This window comes from Tachypleus tridentatus, chromosome 12 (genome assembly GCF_004210375.1).
Source record: "Tachypleus tridentatus isolate NWPU-2018 chromosome 12, ASM421037v1, whole genome shotgun sequence".
NCBI lineage: Eukaryota > Metazoa > Arthropoda > Merostomata > Xiphosura > Limulidae > Tachypleus > Tachypleus tridentatus.
In genome coordinates, this window is record NC_134836.1 from 73,647,634 (window position 1) to 73,662,313 (window position 14,680).

Consider the following 14,680-nt stretch of genomic DNA (forward strand, 5'->3'; position numbering starts at 1 on the left):
TTAAGTTGAGATCACTTTGACTTAGAACATAGTGGCGAGCACTACTGCCTTTCACGGTAGGTGCACTTATCAGACAAAGAATATGTTGGAAAGGAATTCAGCTTTCATCTTTACGTGACCTTGCAGGCCATGAGAACAGTTTGTTTCTAGATTTCTTCATAAATGACACCAACACATCGGAATGTTCATTTGATCTATCTTTTATGTTTCCCACATAACATTCATGATCGTATATGCATGCTACGTATTTCCCTGGCTGATAATTGTCATTGTTATCATTAGACCCTATTTGAGCTGCTGCAGCATCACTTTCACTGCTACTACCAACAGTTACAACTGTGTACACATCATCATCTGATAGCCTTCTCATGTACAATTTGTTGGTAGAATAAAGCTATGATGTGACCTAATACCTGACACAGTTTTGTATTTGTCATAGTGCTCAAGTAGATCAAACATTTTTCATAGTGCTCAAGTATATCAAACTTTACACAATTCTGCAGGACTGATTCCTGATTGACAAGAACTGAATGCCCTGAATGTGGTCCTTTGACCAATGGTACTTATCAGAGACACTTAACATTTGATAATTTATTACTTTTCACAACCTTGATGTTCTTGAAGATCATGTTCAGAGATGTAAGAATATATAGTAAAGAGTGATTAGAATATTTTAATGGGATTCATAAATTATTTCAAAATTGTATGGATATATTTGCACACAGTAACACACCTGAATTGAAGTTTTTTGTGTCAAGTAAACAACATATTGTCAGAGAATACTTTAAAAAATTATAACTCAAAAAGTAGGTTGAACACCATCCTGTTCAATATTTAATTGAGCAGGCTAATATTTCTACTTAAAAATAACAAAATCTATAGCATTTTCACTGACTCTATAAAGTTGTCCATTGAGAGCTCCTTCCAAGATATTGGAACTGCTGTCTACAGTAGTACATTTTCCTAAGTTCTGACCAGTTCTTGAAAATACTCCATTTAGTTCTGCTTTGTCATCCTGAAAATGGTCAAGTTTACTGAGCTACATGTTGTAAACAATAAAATGTTGTGACAATGACAAAAAAAAAAAAAAAGATATCTTCTTAAACTAAATTTGTAGTGTAAAATATCATATTGTAGTAGAGATGTTTCTTAGATGAAATTGATTTACATTAAAAGCACTTCAAATGATTCAAATATTTTATACTCCCAACTTGAAGTTAAAGTTAGAATGACATGCAAAGAAAACTTTCTCTAAGCTTTAATAAAATATGGTTTAGAGTTGACTAATAAGAGCCTCATATGCTTACTTTTTCAACCACAATAAATGTCCATTGTCATAGCCACAAAGCCTGAAGTCAAAGGTTTTGTGAAATAGATTACTTTATCTTAATTTTTTATTAAGCCTTCCAAGTTCTTCAAAAATGAGAAGTCATGGAATGAATAAATTAATGAAGTGTGGTAAATGAGGAATAATAAACATGATACCACAAATTTTCTGACAGTTTAAGCTGCATTATTAGTCTTACATGAAAGTTTAAGAACATAAAAAAACAGAAATGTTTTTAGAACTGCTTGCAGAATGTTAAAAAAATTATAGCCTTTAATATAAGCGTAAGAAAATTTTTTTTGCATAAAAAATGATTTATTTATATTGTAAGTTCAAGTTTAAAAGAAAAATGTTTAAAGAAATCAATACTACCTTTCAAAATAAATTATTTCTTTATATACAATTTTGTGATTTATACTAGTGTTAGCATCTGATAACTGAAATTAGGTAAAACAAAATATGTTAAACATACGCAACTGTTGTCATGGTTCTTTTTTCTTTTTGGCATGTAGTAATACAAATATAAACCTTAACATAAACGTGACTGCCAGTAAAGATATAGTTATAAGGTAGATTTTTGACCCCTCCCTTTATTTATGGCACGAGAAAATCATTACATTATTTACTTACCCAAGTAAAATTAAAAACTGTAAAATTTGCTGTTTACTATAGAACAATTGCAACAATCTATTGCCACTCAACCTATATTTTATAGATTGAATCTTAGCAATTATCAAGCTAAATTAAAAAACATTTCATTAAAATATGTAATGTTGAGTTTGTTTCACGTCAGTTGCTGTTTTGGCATAGCTATTATTACACCACCAACATATTACTATAGAGATACAACCACTTATCGACAATCCACAGATAAAAATAGCTCCTTCACAATATTAAGGATGGTACCAACACAAACTTACATTATTTTGTCCACCATAACAGAATTATATGTGAATTAATGAAAGGATTCAGGAAATACTCTCTAATTTTGGTTGTAACAAGAGCCTAATCCATGTTATAATTAACTTATCAACTAACTTGTACATCACAAACCTGAAAGACACTCTTAGAAATCTCAGTTACATTTAATTTCATTTTCGACAGAATTATTAACACTTTTGAATACATTTTATGCTGAGAGTATTTTAATAAGCACTTCATGTAATGGAAAAAACTGTTGTCATATAGTATGCAAGCATTACAAGTAATAACCAACTTACATTTATATATTAATTAATTATAAGTAATTTGCATTATATGATAAAATAAAAGGCATAAAGATATAAGGCATACAAGAAATTAATGCCAGTACAGAAGAAATATATTAAAATAAAATTAAAATATTCAAACAAATCTGTAAGCTTGTATATATAAAACATGTTAATCATGTTGAAATATAACAATATCATGTGATTAGTTGCTTTTTCTGGATTAACTTTTGTTTAATTTCAAGGCATCTCAAATTGCAATGAAATTTATTTTTCATTGGCTGTTCCTTTATTTAATAATTACAAAATAGAATATTTATACTAGATTATGAAGGACTTTAACAATTTAAAAGAAATAAGAAGCTAATTCAGAAACTATTATAATGAAACTCTGTACTTTTATCAGAGGATTCAAGGTCTCAGATGCTTCCTTGGCCACAGTGACTGCCGCAGACCATTGTTTTGTTGAATCGACGTTTGATACATCAGATGAAAGAGAGTTGAGAGCCGGTTCACTTTCTCTACGCACATAAAGGGGAGTCAAACCTGCAATGTAATCATCACTGCTTATTATTCATACAAGTATCCTGCTACACAGAAAATGAACCTTAAATAAGCCATTTTAATATGAAATAATGCAGTAATTTCTTTGCAAAATATTTCAGCTCCTTGTTAACAAAACCTATACAGGCTGTGATTTTTTTCACACATACAGTTAATATAGAAGAACCCACAAATCTCTATATGCTATGTTTTAAAGTTATTAATAGACTGAAGAAAACTGAAAAATAACAGAGTTAAGAATATTTACTATAAACCACCAGAAAAAACATGTAACATTAGTATTACAACTTTCTTCAAATGTAGAACAAAAACTGTTTATATATATATATAAATCAGAAAATCATAAAGTATTATAGACATGCAATAAATGAGTTTCCAGTGAATACTAGAACACTTGCAAAACTTATTTGCACAATATGAATCACCCAGACTATAGAATGAAGCTAAAAGATGTGAATAAGAGAGCTTAACTGAATACACAGATGACAAATGAGACAACTTGTTTTATTCAACTTTAGATAGAACTCTACTATTCAAGTATTGTTGTATTGGGATATAATTAGTTTTGTCACTAAAACAATCTACTGCTGCTTAAAATTGATCTGGGATGCTACAAGACAGGCTATAACCACCTTAAATTATTCCATAACTTAAAGAATCAGAGCTCTAACCTAGTAAAAATGATAGTGAGTCTTAGTCAAGAAACTGAAGTACAAGATACTTTGTGTAAATAAACTACAATTTTTCTAAAAAAAATATGTTATATTAAGTAATTATTTTAAAAATAAAAGAAATGCACACGTATTTATTTAATGTGGTAAACATTAATGTGAAATCTGTTTTTCAAGTATTAAGTAATAATGTATTTCTTATATGTTTTGTGAGCACAGAAATGGAATATAAAAAAAAAGCAGTTTATTTAAGATTATTTCTTACAGATCATTTGTTGATGCATAAAGCACAGATTTTTAGTGAACACTAAATGGATTTTAATTTAAACATACTGATAGAGTATCTCTACAGTTTATTTGAAACTGGAGGCTCATTATAATATAGAAACCACATCAGAGATGAAAACCTTACCAGAAGAAATATCACTTGCTGTGATTACTACATCATTTTCACTGTAAAACTCCTTCAGTTCAAGGTGGGGATTTTCTTCACACATGAACATGTCTGGACTCTCTGCTCTGACAGAACTAGCACTTGTACCATCTCTTCCATTATGGGATAAAATTGGAGATTCTTGTTCTTCATAGATAGCAATTATCTTTGAGATAAACATAAGTGTGTATTACTACCATGGACATTCACAACATATTACAGAGGGGAAACAGAATGATAAAATGATATTAAAATTTTAACTAGGGAAATGCAAAACAGATAAACCAGGGGATCACACACTCACATATGCACATGAGACTACTGTCTCAAAAAAAATTTTTTTTTTATTTTACAAAACAGTGTAGTTGAATTTAACATAACTCATCTAACCTTTAAGTATTTAAATAAATACTGTTAAACGACTTTTTAAATATATATATTTATCCATCACACAGATTTTATTAACATTCAAATAAGAAAATTGATATACCAGTCTTTAATAATCTAAGCTAACCAAACCTTTTAAACCAACAAATAACAGATAATAAAGTTCTTCCACCAGAGAAAATTTGTTTTTAAATTTCTTTAACAAAAACATACAAGCTTGACATAAAAACACACAAAAGAATTATCAACAGTCACAGCACTTGAATCTTTTTTAGACAGGACTTGAGTAAATTAACCTATGATACCTTTTTTATCAATCATACTTTGATGAGCTTGCAATACTAAATGTGGGGTACGCCAGTACCCGATTCAATTTTATTACTCATCAGTATCTCTACTAGCCTACCCCCATATTGAAATTATTTTCGGCGAAATTACAGTAAATTAATCTACGAGACCTTGGACACGGTGAAATATATTAAACAAGAGGGTTTGACCTCCTAAATCCAAAACTGCAATTAGATCTCAAATCGACTGAGAGATGACAAAACTATAGCCTAAAATTTTGTTCTCAAAGAAACAAAAAACTCGGAGCCATTCTATGAACCACGGCTAATAAATGAAGAACAACCATTTCTAACCTAGTGATCCTAATGATACGCGGGTTCGAATCCCCGTCGCACCAAACATACTCGCCCTTTCAGCTGTAGGGGCGTTATAATGTTACGGTTAATTCCACTATTCGTTTGCAGAAGAGTAGCCCAAGAGTTGACAATGGGTGATGATGACTAGCTGCCTTCCCTCTAGTCTTACACTGCTAAATTAGGGATGGCTAGCACAGATAGCCCTCTTGGAGCTTTGTGCGAGATAAAAAAAAAAAAAGGAGCTTAATTATGTACAAGATACGTACCAAGACTATTTAAAAACATTTGGGTCAATATCAGTCAGAGTTGTTACGTAAATATAAATAAACCAATATCATACTGTCACTTATTTACTATGTTAAACTTTTTTTTTTTTTGTCAACAAAAACAAAAATACGTTAACATTTAAACCGTATTAACATCTTTACATTTTGAGTTATTGAAAATGGATTTATTTATGAAGCTTTATGCTTTTTATGTTTTTCATTTTGTCTTGTATAAACAGGCCTGACGAGAGGGTGGGATACAGTCCTGGGGCCCAGTGAAATATAGGATAAAGAATAATGCATTCTAATTTTCATAATATACTTAAGGAAATATTGCAGTACTGTGGGAAATCGCTTTGCCTCAAAAAAAATGTAAATTCTCAACACATTTGGCTTCCGCCCACCAGAAAAAAAATTTCATATGCCCATCAATGTACCAGGAGTTTATGAAAACTTCAAAAAGAGGCCCGGGGACATAACTGTCCCACAGGCCCGACCTATCTCTTGACGCCCCTGTGTATAAATATTTAACATCGCATAGTATATGAAAAATAAATAAAACATTTCGACTCATAAAATTCCTTCAAATACAACCGTGAAAACCGGACAGATACTTTAGCATTTCTTACACAGACACGCACACGTTTTCATGTATATAATTCTTTTTTCCAACTCGCTAATTTGTATTATCATAAAACACCTTTTGTTTGTTTTTTTATCAGTTAAAAACGATTATTTTAAAAATAACTTATTCACACGTGCATAGAAATACTCCTGAGAAAATATCTTACCCTTATCCACATTTAAATGAGTTTGTCACACGGGCAGTTTAAAGTACAAGAATCCTACATCCTAGGCGTTAATGACAAAAGCGTTTTGAATGGTTGCGGGAAAACGTAAACGTATGACGCTTTTCGATATCAAAACACTGCGTGTAACACAGGTCGATACAAAAAGTATTTGTTTTTACGTGTGTACTCAAACGTAGTGGTACCTGAACCACGTGACGTATTATTAGATTTCTTGGCAGGTCAAAAATGTTTGGAATCTTCTAACACTAACTTCTGGTAGAAAAAGGCTACTTCATTATTTACAGACCGTGTCCTTCCCCTAAGAAAAATACACCAGTACAAAAATAAACCAACCCGCTGTGATATCACGAGTGTGAAACATTTTTATTAATAGCGTTCCCACACATAACACATGCGCAATTTCTGGAAATGTATCTTACGGACGAAGTGAATCGAGTTAATATTTAATAACTTGTACTGCTGCCGTTACTTAGCATGTTAAGTGCCCTTTAGCGAAACTGTGAATAAATTAACATATTGCAAATTATGTCACTATACACTCGATTACAAACAACCTAATGAGTAGAGTTTGTTTTGGTTTTTGAATTTCGCGCAAAGTTACTCGAGAGCTATCTGCGCTAGCCGTCCCTAATTTAGCGGTGTAAGACTAGAGAGAAAGCAGCTAGTCACCACCACCTACCGCCAACTCTTGGGCTACTCTTTTACCAACGAATAGTCGTAATGACCGTCACATTATAATGCCCCCACGGCTCAAAGGGTGAGCGTGTTTGGTGCGACAGGGATTCGAACCCGCGACCCTCAGATTACAAGTCGAACGCCTTTACCCACCTGGCCATGCCGGGCCAATGTGTAAAGAGATCACATTACAGCAACTTTATTTCCACCCGAGTCTAATATCATCCAATAACTAGGTGTAAAACTTCTCATGCTATACGCTGCATTACTTTACTTTACAAGATATTATTTATTTACCAAATTTCTTTCAATTAAGTAAAATGTTTATTGCATTTCTTCCTTTACTGGTAGGTGGAAGAAAGCAGAAATGTGTCTCAACCCTTCTTCAAGAATGTACTTTCCACCTATATAAATTCACGCCCTTCCACCTTACATTAGGTTTCAGCGAAGGTCGTTTGCAATACTTATTAATTTTTATTCTCTGCATTTTTTATTCATAATATTAAAACTGGGCGTAGCCTTTAGTTAGCATCCCCGGATTGTGAATACAAGGTTCCTATTGTTCGCGACTTGTTCCAATGAAAACACGTTTTGCACTTACTTTAGCGTTTTAAAAGTTCATAACAACACTTTTTGCATCATATGTTAACAAAACCATTAAGAGTGGAATAAAACTACATTTGGCCAGGTGATTAGGGCATTGGACTCGTAATATGAAGGCCGCGGGTTCGAATCCCCGACAAACCAAATATCCATTCTCTTTCATCCGTGGAGCCGTTATAATGTGACGGTCAGTCCCACTATTCGTTGGTAAAAGAGTAACCCAGGTGTTGGCGTTGGGTGGTGATGACTAGCTGCCTTTCCTCTACTCTTACACTGCTAAATTAGGGACGGCTAGTGCAGATATTCCTCATGCAGCTTTGCGCGAAATTAAACAAATAAATCAATATATCTTTTCGCACTTATCATGTGTTAAAAATAATCTTTAACGCTTCCAGGCCTGTTAACAGAAGGAGTTATGTTTCTGATTAAAATAATTTATAACGACGTCAAGTTGTCAACATGTACACTGGGATGTATCTTTGAACCTATTAGTCAGTTTGGGTCGTTCGTTCTGGTGCGATGGTACAAATGGGTTATCTGTGCTCTATCCACAGTGTGGTAGTTAAATACCGTATTTTAGCGTTGTATACTTACCGCTTACCCACTGGAGGAGCCAGTAAATCAAGGCCAGTAATAACGGAATTCATTATCTGCTAGTTGGACTGAAGACTGAAAAGAAAGCTAAGACTACTACAGAGGGAGTTGAGATGTTAGCTAAACTAACTGCACGCCGTTGTTGCTCTGTGAATACTAATTTCTTCACAACCAACAAGGAATCTTGTGAGTATGGTTAGCGAGAGCCTATAAACATAGTGTGACGTCAACAGTGAAGCAAGGCTGATAGACAAGGATATAAATCTACTAGTAAACCTTCTGGTAATACTGAAGGACTATACAGAAACAACATGACCAGACAAAGAATGCCCTCTTAGGAATCAAACAGAATTGAGATGCTTTTTTTTGTAAAAGAGTCATCTTGTAGGTTACCTTGGATCACCAAATTCTGAGTATATCCTACGAAGAACCTATTACGTGGATTGTCTTTGGCATACATCCTATGAAATATCCACTCTGTAGGTAATCTTGAGCCACATAAGGCTCTGGATACATCATTCGAAGCACCTATCCCGTGGGTTATCTTAGGCCATCCAAAGCCTGGATATATCATATGAAGCATCCATCCTGGAAGTTATATCTTGGATAACCAAATTTTGAATATATACTACGAAGCACTTATCCGATGGGTTATCTTGGACCACTCAAAGTTTGGATACCTCCTATGAAGTATCCAACCTGTGGATTGTCGTGACTTCAGTAACTAAGTAATTTCGGAAGATCTTTTATGAACTTTTCTAAAGTTCATGGAATCACCATATACTTTATGAAGAGAGAAAACATTTCAAGGTTCTTAGAGAGCTTTCAGAAAATCATGAACTTTTATCTTGGTCTTTTGTTATTTTCCCCACTGATGGATGGGTGCCTGGAACTAATAAGGAGCTCAGTGGGTTTGGGTATCTTAATCTAGTCCTTGGAAGTTGGCAGATAGAGCCGGATGAAGCTAATATTCTTAGAGGTCTGTTTATGTGCAATCTTATCGTGCTATTTAGACAGTACTTTCGCTAGCTTCTTGTAAATGATGAAGTTGGTTATGCGAGAAAACGTACATGTGTTGACCTTTTGCAGAGTCTCCTGCAGACACATTGGAGAACTTTATGATAGTGATTAAAAGGTTTTGGATGGCCAGTTTATAACCTACTAAAAGATCTGCAGGATAAATGTTTATCTCACAAGTACTGGTATTTAACATTGTAAAACATCCATGGTGATGGCTTGTAATAAATTTCAACGACGTATTTGAAATAACTGTTTTTTTAAAACAACTTGAAGTACGTAACGTGTTAGTATATAGTTACCAAATTCTACAAGTAGTAAAAAGCCCTCATAAATGTGTCCTATAGCAGACAAAACAAAAAATATTTTTAAATTTCTAGTTTTAAAATCATTAACGTTATTAAAATACTTGCAGTAAAACGTAATGACTTTATCACATAAATAGCCTACTATGACGCTCTGCATAAAGCCCATTTTAGGTATGGCATTATAGTTTTTAATATTTTATACTTTAAATTATCAGTTCACTGGTGTTCAGTAAATTACTATTTTGATCCTTGCATCTACCATACTAATGATGTATTTGTACCATGGTTAACTGCAGCAATCATGTTATCGTTTATTTATTTGTTCGACAAATAAATGGAATATATAATTTTAACGTAATATTTTTATTAATTCTTCAGCACACATCATTATCCAGTTGCTACAACTTCACGTCACGTCCATTTAACAAATTAATTCCACTTGTGGTTGTTTTTCAGGCATCTAAGAGATACTTCTCACACTTTCGAGTCATAAAAACACACATTTTCATAGATATCTACACTTTATAAACTTTTTATGACCTGACATGGTCTGGAGGTTAGACCACTCGACTCGTTACCTTAGAATCGCGGGTTTAAGCCTCGTCCTTGAACATGCTCGCCATTTCTACCATCTAAACGTTATAATAGGTGGTTATTTTACGATTCGATAGTAAAGAGCAGCTCAAAAATTGACGGTTGTTGATGCCTTACCTTTAGTCATTCACTTCAAAATTGGGCACAGATGGCGTTCGAGTGGCTTTATATCGATACAATATTTAAATCAAATAAAGAATCAAATAAAAACTTACTTGTTCTCTGTCATCGGCTACTTCCTTCAGATAATCTCCTGGATCAAGGATGCCGCCATCTCTGGACAAACTGAGACTGTGAATTGTCACCCAGGAATCTTGAGGCTTAAGAAACACCAATCAACTATTACTATCGATTTGACAGGGAAATAGTGCCTGTGATTACAATATATAAATAATAAACTTCAATACACTACAATAAAATATATAATAGGCTGCATATTGCAAATCCACAGTTCACCTCCAGACATTAAAAACTGGGATGATTAACTCAAATCTTCAACCTGATAATATAATTGGAGCGCCCAACTCACGCGTTCGATCTAAGCCTAAGAATTGAGATGGTTAACTCAAATTTTCAACCTGATATAACAATTGGAGGGCCCAACTTACACGTTTAAGTTGAGCCTAAGAATTCGAATGGTTAACTCAAATCTTCAAACTGATATTATAATTGGAGTGCCAAACTCACACGTTCATTCTGAGCATAAGCATCGGGGTGTTTAACTCATACACTGTTGGCCAAAATCTTAAAACCAATTAACATAAAGAAAAAATATGCATTTTTCGTTGCTAGACTCAACCACTTATTTGAGTAGAGCTTCGAAAGATGAAAATAAGGAAAGGGAAACTAAAAATAAAAACCTTTTTTAGCATTTAAGAGGGAAAATGTGAACACTATGCAATTAACCTAAATACTAACTGGTCAAAAGTTTAAGACCATACTGAAACGAAGCGTTAATCGGTAAACACGTAACGAAATTTAGTCATTTGTGTTCAAGCACTGACATCTCCTGTGTTACATTGGGTAAAAACATGGCAAAGGCTAAAAAGCTGACAGAGTTCGTACGTGACAGAATTGTCGAGCTGCAAAAGCAAGGTCTCTCTCAATGTGCCATCGCTGGTGAAATTGGGCATAGTAAAACTGCTGTTGCAAATTTCTTAAAAAACCTTGAGGAATACGGAATGAGAATTTCAGATGGTCAGCCTAAAAAAATTTCGCCGGCGTGAAGCAGGAGAATTCGATGGGTTGTCCTGCAAGACACCAGTCGACCATCGAATTAGATTAAGGCCCTTACGGACGCCAAATGCAGCTCAAGAACAATAAAACGGCATCTACGAGAGAAAGGCTTTAAAAATCGTAAACGTCTTCAAAGGCTACATCTTTTTCTAAACTGGCCTGGCATGGCCTAGCGCGTTAAGGCGTGCGCTTCGTAATCTGAGGGTCGCGGGTTCGCGCCCGAGTCGCGCCAAACATGCTCGCCCTCCCAGCCGTTGGGCGTTATAATGTGACGGTCAATCCCACTATTCGTTGGTAAAAAAGTAGCCCAAGAGTTGGCGGTGGGTGGTGATGATTAGTTGCCTTCCCTCTAGTCTTACACTACTAAATTAGGGACGGCTAGCACAGATAGCCCTCGAGTAGCTTTGTGCGAAATTCCAAAACAAACAAACAAATAAACAAACATCTTTCTAAACCTCGAAACAGTTCGGTTAAACTTTGCTGAGAAGCACCAAACATGGGACGTAAAAAAGTGGAAGAAGGTTTTGTTCTCTGATGAGAAACAATTTAACCTGGATGGTCCAGATGGCTTCCAACGTTACTGGCGCGATAGGGATATCCCACCGAAGACATTTTCTACACGACACAGTGGAGGAAGTTCCATCATGATCTGGGGTGTTTTCTCCTTCCATGGAACAATGGAGCTTTAGGTTATACAGGGGCGTCAAACAGCGGCTGGCTATATTGGCATGTTGGAGAGAGCATCCATATTGCCTGAAGGCCCTCGCTTGTGTGAAAATGATTGCATCTGTCAGCAGAACAACGCTGCAATCCATAATGCCCCCAGGACAAAGGACGTTTTCATGGCGAATAACGTGATTCTTTTGGACCATCCAGCGTGTTCGCCCGAACTGAACCCCATTGAAAATGTTTAGGGGTGTATGGCAAGGGAAGTCTATAGAAATGGACGTCAATTTCAAACAGTGCATGATCTTCGTGAAGCCATTTTCCCCACTTGGAATAACATTGCAGCCAGCCTTCTGTAAACGCTTAAATGGACCATGCCAAAGCAATGACGGCCATGCAACTCACCACTGAAACCTCTTGTTGCGCATTTTCTACCCTGTTTATGACTTCTTTTTAATATGGTCTTAAACTTTTGACCAACTAGTATTTAGGCTAATTTCATAGTGTTCACATTTTCCATATTAAATGCTAAAAATAGTTTTTTATTTTTATTTTCCCTTTTCTTATTCTCATCTTTTGAAGCTCTACTTAAATAAGTGGTTGAGTCTCACAATGCAAAATGCATATTTTTTCTTTATGTTCATTGCCCTTAAGATTTTGGCCAGCAGTGTATGTTCAATCTGATACAATACTCCAGAGATGAGGACAATATACATATTGTTTTTTTTTGTTATCGTTGTTTTGTTAAATGGATAATCCAATAAGATTTAAAAACCGAGTCACACTTTTAAAATATTACTGTAAATAATTATCAGAAAGAAAATCAAAAATAGTTTTATTTAAACGATAGATCACCATTTCTCATTCAGCAAGAACACTTCACTTGCGGGAGTTGAATATTTAAACAACATTGAGTGTATTTTCTCATATAGCATAGCCACATTAGCTATCCGTTGCGTCTACCGAGAGAAATCGAACCGCTGACTTCAGCGTTCTAAATCTGAAGACTTATCACTGTCTCACCAGGGGGCCTAAGCAACAGATGAAAACGTGTCATAGCTGAGAATAAATTACTAGTTCAAAGTTATATCGTTTTGATTTTTCTTTCCGAGAATATTTTCCTTTCTTAGCAGTTTAGGCCTAAGCTGCGAACAAAGTCGTAGCTTGTAGGCCTAATTGCAGGTTTAGTTATTCTTATACTGGAAAAACTTGGAGTGATTTTCCTCAAAGACCTATTTAATTGTTTCACAGTGTAATGGGCGGGACCGTAAAATTATCGATTTTAATAATTTAAACTATCTAGTACCATCACTACCGCCACACCACTTTATGATGTAAATTGATGTCGGTTTTTGTCCTTTTTATTTCATTATTTTCTTTTATCTTTTTAATAATTTGTAATTATAGAATTAAAAGACCAGTCTTAGATATACCATTAAAACGGACATCACACAAAAAAACGATCATAGTGAATTGGTGGTGAGTAATTTTCCTAAACTGTACAATATACCACCTTGTACAATATATTAATATGTAGACAACAGTATAAATTATATGTTTATATAATACACAGATTATTCTCAATCAAAAATACTTCGCCATTTTTGAACTTATTCATCAGTTGAATACCTTAGTATAGTGTTTTCCAAACTTTAAATGACAGCGCCTTCCCAACTCAGCAAAGTTTCCGTTGTGCCCTCCCCTTTTACAATAAAATAATATTTGCATGATCAACATTTTCTTTATCTCTTATTATTAATATTTTAAAATGAAAAATAAAATGCTTGTAATGAATTAGTAAATAAAAGAGCAAACACAAGGAAATCTTCAATCACCGCGACTTTAATTAGATCTCAAATCGGTCATGAGATGGGGTTATGATCTAAAAGATGAAAACAACAAAAGTCAGAGCGGTTCTATGAGCCTCTGTGCCACGGCTAAACAGATTATCCTACCAAAAGACCAACCTTCCTTGCCACCAGTACGTGTCCACACAGTTTGAAGAAATTACCTGAGTGATTAATCGATTTGTAGTGAATGTAATAAATATTTTACTACATTACTTTTGTGAAGCTCTGAAAGTAAGAAACTCCAGTGTTATAAGTAGTAGTAACGTGAACAAAACTACATTACACGGCTTTATACTTTAAAAAATTGGTTTCTTTTGAATTTTGCCAAAAAGCTAAACAAGGGCTATCTGCACTAGCCGTCCCTAATTTAGCAGTGTAAGATTAAAACGAAGGCAGCTTGTCATCACCACCCACCACCAACTCTTGGGCTACTCTTTCACCAACGAATAGTGGTAGGATTGACTGTCACATTATAATGCACCCACGGCTAAAATGGCAAGCATGTTTGGCGCGACGGTGATTCGAACCCGCAACCCTCAGATTACGAGTCGAGCACTTTAACCACCTGGCCATGCCGGGCCTTCTCTGTATCTAAACGATCTTCTATTCCTCAAATATATATCATAATGTTAAGCTAGGAGAAATAAATCTGATATATATATATATAAACTGTTTAAATAAGGGAAATATAAGCTTGTTTCTGGAAATATACAATTTTAAAAGTTATATTGAAATTGAAACCAATTTTAGGCAATCAGATAAAATGTTGTACGTTTTTTAAACGATAAAAAAGGGAAGTTTTATAACATTTAACAGAAACAGGGC

The 14,680-nt window shown here is 34.4% G+C and overlaps 1 protein-coding gene across 7 annotated transcripts in view; it reads right to left on the minus strand.

The window, feature by feature from the left end:
- Positions 1-14,680, minus strand: part of LOC143233604 (partitioning defective 3 homolog) — a 69,389-nt gene that overhangs the window by 41,116 nt on the left and 13,593 nt on the right. For 5 of the 7 annotated variants that reach the window (XM_076469984.1, XM_076469985.1, XM_076469990.1 and 2 more), the window contains 4 exons: positions 10,319-10,423; positions 4,183-4,369; positions 2,933-3,081; positions 896-1,015 (listed from right to left, as the gene is read on the minus strand). In XM_076469984.1, the coding sequence (XP_076326099.1) occupies positions 896-1,015; positions 2,933-3,081; positions 4,183-4,369; positions 10,319-10,423 (561 nt within the window). Of the gene's footprint in view, positions 1-895; positions 1,016-2,932; positions 3,082-4,182; positions 4,370-4,722; positions 4,862-6,291; positions 6,653-10,318; positions 10,424-14,680 lie in introns of those variants that run through there. The other 2 variants (XM_076469986.1, XM_076469987.1) reach the window with 2 other exon arrangements.